This window comes from Anopheles stephensi, chromosome 2 (genome assembly GCF_013141755.1).
Source record: "Anopheles stephensi strain Indian chromosome 2, UCI_ANSTEP_V1.0, whole genome shotgun sequence".
In the NCBI taxonomy this organism is placed as follows: Eukaryota; Metazoa; Arthropoda; class Insecta; order Diptera; family Culicidae; genus Anopheles; species Anopheles stephensi.
The window spans coordinates 58125801-58138638 of NC_050202.1; the positions used below are offsets into that span (position 1 = coordinate 58125801).

The window sequence follows — 12838 nt, forward strand, 5'->3', positions numbered from 1 at the left end:
AAAATCAGTACAACGAAAGGAAAAAAAACTGGGAAGAAAACATCCATCATCGATTGTGTTGACAGCTGTAACGGGCGCAAGAAGCTAGAGCACAACACTCACACAAACACCGGAACATGTCCTACTACCGCCATAGCCAGCTTCGCGCCAAGATAGTGGCTTCCGAGGACCTTGGCGCACCTCGCGATTCCGATAGCAAACCTTTGTGGGGGGGGAGGGGTGGTGGTGGAAGAAAAATTCGCCATTTTTAACGTCATCAATCACTGTCGGGATGGAGGGCCCGTGCCACACACTGGCGATGCACTGCGTTGTGCCAAACCATCGTTATGCAACACTCAACAGCGACACATTCGCGAGGATGGGAAAGATACCTGATAAGCAGCATTCTGTAGGTGGGAATATGGGACTCGTAGAAAGCCACCCCCAAGGAACACACGGCCATCCCTGATCTAATCGAACGTGGGACAAGATGGCTGCGAGGAGCGAAAAAATCCTGGCGCAAATAAAACGTACGTCTTATCTCGGTCACATCGCCGTGCTCACTTGCCACATGTAGCAAGTGTGCCTTATCGCGATGGAGATCGATTCCCTTTCTCCGGACATTCTGGAACATCCTGGAATATCCTTAAGTTCATCTTGTGTGCAAGTCTTCAATGTGTTTGTGTGTGGTTGTTTTTAATTATTCGCTAGCTAGAGTGTTTTTGTTGCTTGGGTTTTGCTAATTCTTTTAATTGCATGTGAACTTTTGTGTCTTTGTGTTGCATTAATGGCGATGTTGTGTTCGGTTTGTGTACAGAATAATTTTGTCTCTTGGGTGTCTAAATTTATCTCAAACGTTTTTGCTTTCATTTGCTCCGATTTTGTTCTCTTAAATGATCATCTTTCGCTTATATTTTAAAGATCCCTATGGGCATTTTCACCTTACCGTTGCTGTTTTGTTTGGCTATTCTTAATCTGGGTCCGTGTCAGAAGATTGAGAACCCCGACGTTAAATTGTTCCTAGCGTGACTATGAGTTGAGCCAGGTTTACTTTCACTGCTATGTACACTATTTACAGACCAACCGCTGGCCGGCTGGTCGATTGCATTAAGTTGCATCGGGAAAAAAGCTCACTAGTGGTTGTTCTGTTTCTTCTTCTTGACTCTTCCCGGCTTTGCTGTCACGGTTTTGTCCATTTCGCCTCACCTGCGCATCACCGCTCACAACACACAGACACGGTCTCACTACTACTTCACAGCGTACTCATATCACAAACTGATACACCGGTGCGTGGCGAACGTAAAGCGAACGAACGAGTCCTGTTTCGCAGCTGCGTGTTTGGTCGCGCCGTACCGGACCACGGGAGACAATCTGGTGGCTTCCATTGGAAGCAAACCCTGGATGGGCTGGACTTAATTAGGTTTTGCATTGCCCTACCAAGGCCCACAAAGCACGACACTCACGCACGGTTCCCGGGGTTTACGCGGCACACTCTCACAGGGCCGTATCACCGACCCTGTGAGACTCCTATAGTCATACGGTGCTTTCGCGTTTCATCATGAGCGGCGTGTCGGCGGACACTTCGTCCTCGGGCAGCCCGATACATACCCGCGTCCGTGCCGTCGGTCCCAGATGCTGCATGGCGATCGCGGACGGTGGTGGCGGCGGCACCTGCCCACCCGGCGAACCCTGGTTGCTGGTCACGGAGATGGCCGTTATGTTGCGCACTCCAGCAATCGTACCACCGTACGATGGCCAATGGTGAGCGTTTGGGGCCAGTGGGCCCGGGCCGGTACCGCCCGTTACCGGGTGCCGGGGCAGTGTGCAGGTTGTGTGGGTTGCCGTCGTAAAGGTCGAAGGCATGTGGCACATCGACACGTTCGTGATGGAGTTGGAGGCTTGCGGGGTGCCGTTCCGCAGCGTACAGTAGCCGAGGGTGGAGGAATGGTTGTTGGCGTGCAGCGCGGCTGCCATTGACCCACCGATGAAGGTTTGATTGGGGGCGGTGGTCGTCAGCAGCAACCGGCTCGGACTGTTTGTGTCAATGGTCGATATGTGTTGTCTTCGTTTGATGTACTCCATCTGTGGAAGAAGATCCCCCAAAACGATAAAAGGAAGCGGGAAAGTGTTAATCGACTGTTTTTATTCGAGATCATCAGATATTTTAAGGCTATGCACCGGAGTCCTGACAGATCAGGTTTTATGTGCAGGATCGAGCATCAGTGAATGTTTCTTCCTCGATGCCTCTATAACCACGACAGATCTTGGAGTACGGCCTCTGGATTTGTTGATTTGAATAATATACTCGTAGCTTAAAACTGATAATCCGTTTTGCTGCCCTGCGTGTCCCGGTTGTTCTGTGCAAAGACTGACACCGCTACCTCCATGTCCACCATACACACCAGACCAGGGATTGTGAGTTCAAACGAATGAGAGACAATATTCGCCGAAAAATTGCATTGGCACCCGGAGTCATACGGGTAGTGGTAACGATAGAACCGATGTCTAACAGACCTAAATCTCACCCAAAATGATTATTTCGCTACAGAACATTGAAGAATTAAGGAAGCCAAAATTTCCAAATAAACCTCTTCTTGAGGTCATTGTTAGATACCTGTTCTCTGTATTTGGAGGTTCTAAGTAATGAGTAAAATCATTCCCAATTTACACTCGCTCTCAACGGTACTTCCAAAATCCATTTTGTATATCAAGTCCCCCATTGTTCAAATTATCTATCATTTCTTTGATGTGATTTAGAACAATCACGCGCCACACCCAACGCACCTGATCATCCGAATCGATGGTGTCCGGTATAACGTCCGGATTTTTCTCGTCACTCTCGTTGCCGTCGTACTCCTTGCTGGCGACACTTTTATCGCTCGGCCCGGGCGACGATGTCCGCACGGTCGTGCTCTGGCCCGTATCCTTGTTCCGTCTACCGCCGGCACCGCACGGGAACTTCAGCGCCAGCACAATGGCACAGCTGCCAATAAGTACGGCCGCCGCCAGCCCGATCGCTATCGACAGGGTGGGCGTTAGGGGTAATGGCGATCGGGGCCGTTCCACTGTAAGCCAGGGGAAAAGATGTAAAGCAGAAGAAAATTAGTGATCCAACAGGTTGGTTCGACCGGGGATTCTTCATACGTACCCTTTTCCGAGTCCTTCATTTGCTTCTCCGGCAGCCGCTGGGTTGCGGCACTCATGACGTACGGTTCCGACCGTCCCTTCGAGTTGAACGCGTACACGGCCAGCTGGTAGATGGCGCTCGGGTGTAGATTGGGGACCGTGAACCGGGGCACCGGTGCGGTGTTGTTGAAGCGCATCTCCTGCGAATGGCTGTCACGCAGCTCGAGAAAGAAGGACTGGGCCAGTCCACCGTTGAATCCTTCGTAGCAACGGACGGCCAACGACGTCATGGACACGTTCGCTACCGTGCAGTTGTGTACTTGATCTGGACGACCTGGAGAGAGCGAGAGAGAGATAGAGAGAGAAAGCGAAAAACAATGTAACCGATGAGATGGAAGATATTATCCTTGCACACCCGTCTGTATGCACCGACCGAAGAACCCAATATCCCGAACTTCAATGCTTGGTAAACGGGCGAGCGCTTATTGCTTGTTCCGTGCCACGTGGGACGCCCAGCTGGTAGAATAAAAATGGACGCTCGTACATCTGGATGGCTGGTCGGCAATAAAAAGCAGCTCTTCCAATTAGGACCTTCACCGGTCCGGACGATGCAATCCAGCCCGTCCGATCAACGTTCGATAAACCTCCTGGCCAGGTGATGAAATGGATTTTTCTTTGTAAGTGCAATAGAAGCAGCAACAACAAAAAAAACATCCTCCATTTATTCCCCAAATTCCCAGCCCGGGAGCAGGGGCGAATCCATGCCGTTCCTTGGAAAGGTGAAGAGTAATTGGTTGTTTGTTAGCTGCACAAATAAACTTTCCAAAGACGAATGGGTGACAGTGGACGGTCGGTTGGTGCGGGAAGATGCAGGTTTGGCCGACCATACGTGACGGTCTTGACAAGACGTGCATTTTTGCACTCGCCCTTACACAAAAGTAAGAAAAATAAGATTTACTTCCCACTAGCAGCTGCAAGCTTTCGTCTCTGCACAGCTGCAGCTGCACTTTCACGTGCACCAGGTCGAGGTTGATGAAAAGTGATTCCTAAATAGCTGCCAATGGTACACTCTCGACACTTACTCGCCGTGGTGTGGAATTGTGTGCGATTTTCCTCCCGTTTTTTTGTTGGTCGTCTGCGTCACAAACAGCTTTCCAAAAAGGAGTGTGTGTGTGTGTGTTGAGCTGCACTTGCATTACGCCAAACTTGGGCGCAAAGGTCCAACTCTTAAAGCGGGAGGGCGGCGGAAAAACACGGGGAAATAAGGTCCCACTCGAGAGTTTTCCACAAAACGTGGTGCCAAACAACAACTTCCAGTGCAAACAAACTAACATCAAACTTCAGTAAACTTGGGGCAAAAAGGGCGGCACACTTCACTGCGGATCGTCCAAAAGAGAGGGAGAGAGAGCGAGAGGGAGAGCGAATGTTTTCTCCGTGTCGGCGTGTGGGCACTTTTTTTCTTCTTTTCTTCTCCATTTTTTGGGTCGTTGTTTTGCTCCCTTTTCACCTACTAAAACGACCACAAACAAACCTCGAAATGAACCTCGCTTTGAAAATTTGCCAAAGTCACCACAAAAACATAATAGTGCTGACGATGCTGCTGCTAGTACTTCTACCGCTGCTTATTCGCAGTTTGCCAAGATTGGGTTTCTTCTGCTTTACGCCAGCCCGAATTAAACTCCATTCCCCGGTCTAGCTCAGCAATGGGTGGGTTGGATTGGACGGACTTTTGCTAAAATGTTTGTTTGTTTGTGTGTCCCGTATATGCCATTCTCTCCCGGTAGCTCCAGATGGGTTGGTTGAGCTTACAGTGTGTACAGGCTACTTTACCCGGTTTCCATTTAAATGTGGTATTTAGCCAAGGTAATCTCGCAACGCTACACCGTTGGCTTGGTCGTCATTTGGGCTGGTGGTTGGGTGGCAAGCACGGCGAACCGGTCGGTCGGTGATGATAACATAATGATGTGATGCATTCTTTGGAGAGTTACTGGGCCCATTATTTGCAGCAGCCGGTGTGTTTGGGGTGTGTTTTGTTGTAAGCACACTTTATTGCTGCACTTATAACTGTATCAATCTAAGTGTCTTGAGAGATAAATTTAACAGATATCCTCAGGTCGATTTATCAACTGGTATGGATTAATTTCCCTGGATTGTGTCGGGTAATCGTCGATTGACAAGTTTACGCAAGCTTATCGGATAAACGCACAGTGAAGTTTAATAATTAATCGGCTGAGGCGGCCTTAGCGATAGAAGCAATTGTGTCCTATATGAGTCATCATCCTCGGAAGGTATTGCTTGAATCTATTCGTTGGTATTAGTGGAACTGGTTCTTGGTAGGTTATGAAAATAATACCAAGAAATAGCATTGTTACGAAATGAGAGCCCTGGTGCAATCCATTCTCGGTAGTATTCCACTACTTACTCGTATCGTTTCTAAATTTACATTAATACCCAAATATAAGGGTAAGAATATCTTAAAGGTAATTCCGTCCTTCTCAAAACTTGTGTGGTACAATATGTCGGATTAATCATCATCATCAACGTTTCAGACTTCGACGATTGCATTGAGTGGCATTAATGATTGTCTTAGTTCTTCTACTAATGCTTGATTTTGTTCTTCGAACTATTCTGCTTTTACTTTATCGTCTATTTGCTACATTATTTGCTCTACTACTTCTAGTACGCAGACATGTCTATAACCTTGAAAGGTCACGTCCTTAAATTTCTTCTGTGACTTCATTTCATCCGTCTGGATGGATCTTTACCCACGGTTTGGCCATGTGAAGTCGGTTTTCGTTATCAGATATTCAAGATATAAATAAGTTATATGTGTGCGTCGGACGTTCATGTGCTTAAATACTGTCCACCATGTCATGTGGAATTATCTTAAAATTATTTCTCAATTGTCAATAGTGTCGCAAAATAACTTGATAATGGTTTATTTGTGAGTAAGAATTTAGGAAAGATTCACGGTAAGGAAAAATGAATAAATTTTAAGATTATTTCTATCCGAATTCATCCGATCTTCGCCTTCGCGGGAGTGTATGCGGATTGCCTTACTGTAAGGCGCAAACAGTTAACAGGCTCGAGAATCGTTCATCATAAGGCTCCTTAACTGTCCAGCGTTACTCACCACTAAGCTACACTGGTACGTGATTGCCAGATTGCAAAGCACTTGGGCAAAGCAGACCCGCTTCTTTGTGCATGATAAAAATGTAACGTTGTCTGTGATGTCTTTGAGCCTGATATTCCAGCTGCTGATTTCATTAGTCAAAGTCTAGCGTTTGAACAACACTACTCGTAAGCGTTGTTTTCGGTTGCGATGGTTAAGCAGTCCTTCGAATTATAAAAATAATAATAAAAGTTCAAAATTCTACTATCAATTAAGCTTTAAAATAAAGGAACACATAATTTTTTAAAACTTTAGATAGTTTGCGTTTCAATCGAAATCAATCAACTCAAGAAAATCTTGGCTCATCTGTGTCAGTTTATTAACAGGAATACATTTATGAAATACACAATGAAGCAGTTGGGATTGTTAAAGCACTTTCCTTTCGGTTTTACCAAAAAATAATATTCAAACTATCGATACATATTCAGCATCTACAAATGCAAATCCGTAATGTGTGATATGCAGCTATGGAACCTCCTTGCTCCAATATCAAGTCCGTCGTTGTGACCATTCCTTTGAATTGCCTTTGTCTTCATTCTATTGTTGCCTTACAACATCCGGAATATTTTAGCAAGTGGAATTTTCGTAACACACTCACTGCTATCATCACACGCAAACACACAATGCATATTCCAAGCAATAGTCTCGAACTTTAGACTGCCCAATGGCACACAAACAGGTATGCTACTCTACCTTTTCTTCACAGGTCGATGATTCTTTTGTTTTCAGCAGGTACGCAAGTACGCAACTACAAAAGGGTACACACCGGTCGATTCTGTCATATCTGTACCTAACCCTTTGGCTCATCACCCCTGACGTTTGGTTAACCGGACTCGACGATGACGTTCGAAGCTGCCACACATTGAAGCTAACGTGTGGCTTCTTCTGTCCGTTCCTTCCTTAAACCACTGGACATGCAGTGATGTTACGAAGCGGTAGTTTAATTTTAAACCAGAAACCATCATTTCCATCTTTCGACCGGTGGTATCACTGTTCGCTCTAAACCATTCGTCCCTTTCTACCAAGGCAAGATCTCTGCGAGGGTTAGGAGAGCTTTCCCGTACATGAAACTCTACCATCAAACGCATGTCTTTCCGCTCATAAACACACAATGTGCAAACCCTTTTTACTGTGTGTGTTCGTCGTCGACTGGTTCATGGTTTCACGGCAATAAAACATTTGCCGGACAGGAACTTGGGGCTGGGTTAAAAGAAGATCTTTTTGCTTCTTTTTTTTTCGGGTGGTTCATTCCGGTCACAACGGGCCCTGTTTCTTGGGCTTTAATATTTAACTCTCCGTATGCTCCAGTGGACTCTCCTGGGGCTCGAGCTTCATTTCCTGTACATCCGGTTGGAAAACCCTTTTTTTCTGAGTGTGTGTGTGGAAGAACTACGAAATAATACCTCAGCGGAAACACCCTTGGCTCGTTCTCACCTGCCACAGAAGCAGCAGCAGCGGAGACGAAAGGCAAAACAATTTGCCTGACAAAAGATGAGCCAGGATTATGCTCGTTAATTTAGTAGGTACAGCGCTCGGTTTCGGAGCGGTGAAACAATTGAACGGAAAGCTTGAGTGAATTGGTGACGTGTATTTTATACCTTTCGGTGCTTACGGCCATTGTATGAGAAAGAAGGTACTATTTAATACAATATTCTCTAGTGTATGAGCTTTTAGTCAGCAGCAATGCAGTCCTCCGGAAGACCAAATTCAGAGTAGTTTTGTTTTAGAAGGCATTTAAACATTAAATAAATCGTCATGTATTCTCTTATTGAATAAAATTCTTTAGAAACCGATTTCGTTTCCCCCAAAACTCCTTGAATTTACAATCAACTCATTCGTATTTGCTTTATGACTCTGGGAGAATGCTGAATGCATATAGCTATCAGTTGCTGTAAACAAAGGTGGCAGGAATCGTATCGCAACAAAGAGATTCTCCGAAAGAAAACTTCGGACACCGCTTTACGCCCCAGATAGCCAAAGAATAAATATCGTTAACTGCAAAAAGGTATTCTATTTAAATAAGCAAGCAAAATAGCTAATAAAACGAGAAGCACGGTTAAACAGATTGATCGAAAATCCCCGATAGCATCCAATCAAGCATCCAACTAAAAGTCTGCACGAACAGTGTGCTAAGTAAAATTGACTTCCGTTCGTGCTTTCTCCTACATGCGCCGAACAAACGGCTGGGATGAGGGAGAAAGAAATTTTTTCAACGAATACCTGTTAATTAATTCCCTCCCGGAAGGATTCATTTTTGATCGGTAAGCCCAAACAGCTAAACCATAGCGAGCTATAGGCAGGCAACTCGATCGTACCGAGTTTCATCAGCCGCTCAACGCATGATTTCGCAACATTCACCTGGTGATTTTTCATTATTTTGATGGTATATTCTAGCATATAATTAGATTCTACATCTCCGTTCCGTTGTTCGGCCTTTGATGTGAACATTAGATTTTCAACCGGTTGATTAATGCAATATGCTACGGTGGAAGCGTTCTGCAATAAATATGCTAATCTATTCTTGGGCTTTCCCGGAAGAATGTTAGTGACCCGGAAACAAATTTCCAAAGCGCAACGTGTAAAAGTTTCAATCTTCTTTTCCCGGACACTGAAAAAACGAGGATACTTGCTTATGATTAATTTCATTAAATTTAGTTCACTTACAGTGAGCGTAGAAAACTAGCAAGGAAAAAGTTTTGTGATGAGGAACAACAACAACAAAAAAGCGCTTCACATTTCAATTTTAGTTTAGCGTAAACCAATTTAAAAAGCACAACTTATGTAAGCACACGTCGCTTTGCGCTACTTCGAATTAATTTTCCTCCTTGGTAGATTACATTTTACTCCTGCAAAAAAAAAAAAAACACAATCCATAAACCAGTTTGTAGGTGAAGAAAAAGTACACGGAAACACATCAACTTGCTTTCTGATAATCAAGTTGATTAGATGAAACACTCGGCTCTCGTCGCTCGGTCAGAATTTAATTTCGAACCAAACTCAACTCATCTCATCGCCGGCAAGCTGAAGTGATCGACAGGCGAGCTAGAAACGTTGGAAACCCGTGCTCGAAGAAGTACTAAAAACAGCTAATGGATCTCTCGTTCTCAGTAAATGTTCCGTTCCATGTTTTAGGTGAATTTTTCCGCTCATCATCAGCTTTCCAGAAGCCATTTTTACTATTTTAGATATGCTATGCCTGTTTTATGCTTGGCGTAGTCAACTCATTGCTCTATCTTACTCACTTCCAGTTTTTGAAGTCTCTGGAGGAAGGCGATCGATTGCAAAGTCGATTGGATTATTTTCCGAGGAGAATTTCTAGTTCCTGCTTGGTAACAAAGTCGCGAAATACATGAGACTTGCCTAACAAGTTTTGATGAAGCAAGTACCATTTTGAACGCTTTCCCGTGGAAGTACCAACACTTGGCGCTTGATTAAAGCACCCTGACTTCGTTCAACAAAATCTTCAAAGCTCCAGAGATGCAACAGCTATTATCTTGCTGATCAAATAATCTTTTTTAACACCCCAACACACCGCCAAAGTTATCACAAACACGCATCAAAAGCTCCCTATTACTAGGATAAAAGCAATATCCTAGCCATACTTCACCACCACCAGAGAATACGACGAATTGAAACCGTGTACAGCATGAAACAAATCTTTCACCTGAAGGCGCCACACAAAAAACTTTCATCAAACCACACAACAAAAAACCCCCCGAGTGAAAGTTATTGCCAGCATCACCAGCATGCCCGATGGGTGGCTCGATTCGGTCGGTTCATCGTCTTCCACGGATGACCCGTTGACTTGCAACTTACCTGCAGCGATGATGTGAAACACGCACGGTTGCCGTTGCTTGCCGATCTTGTTGGTGGCCGAGCAGAGCAGCGTACCGTAGTCGAGCTCGGTCATTGGCGTGTACGATACGATCGATGACGTTCCTGCGTTGGGCACATCATTTATTTGGCCAGCACCGACAAGCGAGCCGACATCGGACCGGCATTTCCACGGGGAAGAAAAAGAAGTGCAAGAAAGGGAGAGAGACAAGTTAGTGGACGTTATGCAGCTAACTGGAATTAAAATGAACCTGAACGAACGACCGTAACGAACTACTGCGGGGCGTAGATTGGATGGATGGCCCGAAGGCAAATCTTCCCCACACCGTTTCGCTACATGATATTACGTTCTACAGTTACTTTAGGAAAATTCTCTAACTCAGTAATTTGAAACAAAAAATTTAAGCCAGTTTCTATGAATAAGGCAACTTTACGGAACCAATCGCTCAAGAATAAGGTGCAGACAGTAGACGGTATCGGAAATGTATACATTACCCAGTCTGGAGATGTGGCTCGCCTGCACATCGATGCTCTCGGCTGAATTATTGAACGTCCACTTGAACTCCACATCCGGTGGATTAGCATCGACGACGCACCGTATCTCGGCGTTTTCCTGTTTGGCCACGCCGTACACCCGCGGCTGGTTCGGTGCACAGGTCGGTGCATCTGCGAAAAGGGGCGAAATGCAAAACGACACAACACTCGTCACTGGCACTGGGGAAACTATGTGACAAACTCGGTCGCACAACACTAGCCCACCGGTGGTAAGGAAAATGAAAAATTCAATTATTCACTTACACATCACGTTCAGCTCGAACGTCGGGCTGCTACCTTCACCCTCGGCATTGAACCCCACGCAGGTGTAGTTGCCGGCCGTCGTACGGGAGACACCCTGCAGCACCAGCGAATGCTTGCTGACGATGACACCCTGCGATATGTTGCGCGTTAGCGTTTTGTTCTGCAGGATTTTTCCGATTCCATTGTTTGAGAGATAAAAGAGAGAAAGAGAGCGAGAAAGAGAGAAAAACAGGTGAAATAAGTCGTACTATGAAAAACAATGATCCAGAACGCGGCCTACTCACATTGTGCTTCCATTCGACCTTGTAAACGGCCGGATGTGCTTTGACGATACAGTCGAAGTAAACGTCCGTACCCTCCCGGATGGCGTTCGGGTCCAAGGAGCTGCCCAGCCTCACGGACGCGTCAGGAACGTCTGCAAGTGATGGGTGGAATCAGAGTTGACCATGAACAGGGGGTGCGGTTTTACCCCAGCGGTGTGTGTGTTTGCTTGCTAGCCTTCCGCCCCAACTTACACTGAATGTCCAGCTGCCAACCATCCTCGAGGGCATCGGACTGTACGTAGGAATTGTACGCCTTGCAGGACAAATATTTGCCCGCATCGGTTCGGTTCAGCACGATGGATAGTGTGCTTGTGGTTTGGTTGCCGTCGGCCGATGTCTACGTTGCGTGCCCGGGGAAACGGAAAACCGGAAACCCAGAATTGTTAGTGTGATGCGATGGTGTTGTGCGATGGTGACACGCGTGGTAAACCACTGGTTCACATTACTTACGGTTTCCTTGCTTTTGTCAAGCCGCACACCGTCCAAAAACCAGGTGATGGAAGCGGCTGGCCGTGAACCAGCACTTTGGCACAGAAGGTCATATCTTCGGCCGGCCGACAAGGGCTGATGGGCGCCGATCAGTCTTATGTTTAGTGGAGCAACTGCGGGATTTAAGCGTTGGGCGGTGTTAGTGGTACAGAACTTCAAAACCGGGACCGGTCAGTCACTTACAGTTCATATCGATCTGGACGGACTGCTCCACTGGATTGGCCCGGGCATGGTTGGTCGCCCGGCAGACGAGCTTGGTGTGCAGGTCCTGACGGGTCAGCGGCCCAAGCGCTATCTCACTGCGAAGGTGCTTCCCGAGCGGCATGTACATGGTGTCCGCTGTCATCGGCACCGTGTCCCGGTACCAGGTGACGGTTGGCGTTGGCCGTCCACCGTACACGTCACAGCGCAGCTTGATGTTGTCCCCTTCGCTGTACGGTCCGGCCACCGTCGTACGCTCCATGCCGAGCTGATCCCGTATCACCATCCGCTCCGGGGGAACTGTATGCCATCAACGATCGTCACACGTCAGCCGAAATTCGCCGTGCAAAAAAACAAGGAAAAACAAAGAGAGAAAGAGAAAGGAAAAGTGTTAAAAAAGTAATAAAATTACTGATGTAATAAAACTTTGTTCCTCGTTTTACACGTGCAAACCGAATCATTTCCTGGAGCACGGTTGCTTGTGGGCCATTTCTCTTTCTCTCTCTCTCTCTGGAAACTATCACAGTTCTCACGCCCTGGAACCCCGACACACCGCGCAGGATGTGTACTTAATGGAAAATCTTGGAAAACTTTCCCCCCTCGTTACCACTCGGAACGAGCAACCAAGCAATTTGGTTCCTTTTCATGGCACAATTCTTATGCTTCCTGGTCTGGCTGTGTGCTGACCAAAAACTTTGCCAAACGCTTGTCGTCTGCAATGGGGTTGCTCTCTCTTTCTCGCTTTCGCTTTCTCGTGTCCCTTGGTTGCAGTGTCTCATTTTCTTGTGCACTAATTTTAATGATCTGCAGTTTAATTACGTTTCCCCAGCCCTACGCCACCACGAGTTCTCCATCCGCCTCTCCTACTTGCTTGTGGCATCTTGGCTGTAGCTTCACCTGTCCCAACGTGCGAAAA

The 12838-nt window shown here is 46.4% G+C and overlaps 1 protein-coding gene across 3 annotated transcripts in view; it reads right to left on the minus strand.

Annotated features, from left to right (window-relative positions):
- The window catches only part of LOC118506374 (neural cell adhesion molecule 1-like), a 120933-nt gene that overhangs the window by 2099 nt on the left and 105996 nt on the right, over positions 1-12838 (minus strand). For all 3 annotated transcript variants that reach the window (XM_036043401.1, XM_036043400.1, XM_036043399.1), the window contains exons 6-15: positions 11905-12222; positions 11683-11834; positions 11425-11569; positions 11194-11324; positions 10910-11069; positions 10607-10777; positions 10094-10216; positions 3128-3439; positions 2764-3044; positions 1-2061 (exon numbers count right to left, since the gene is read on the minus strand). The exon at positions 1-2061 is cut by the window's left edge and continues 2099 nt beyond it. In XM_036043401.1, the coding sequence (XP_035899294.1) occupies positions 1513-2061; positions 2764-3044; positions 3128-3439; positions 10094-10216; positions 10607-10777; positions 10910-11069; positions 11194-11324; positions 11425-11569; positions 11683-11834; positions 11905-12222 (2342 nt within the window). In that variant the 3' untranslated portion in view covers positions 1-1512. The remainder of the gene's footprint in view (positions 2062-2763; positions 3045-3127; positions 3440-10093; positions 10217-10606; positions 10778-10909; positions 11070-11193; positions 11325-11424; positions 11570-11682; positions 11835-11904; positions 12223-12838) is intronic.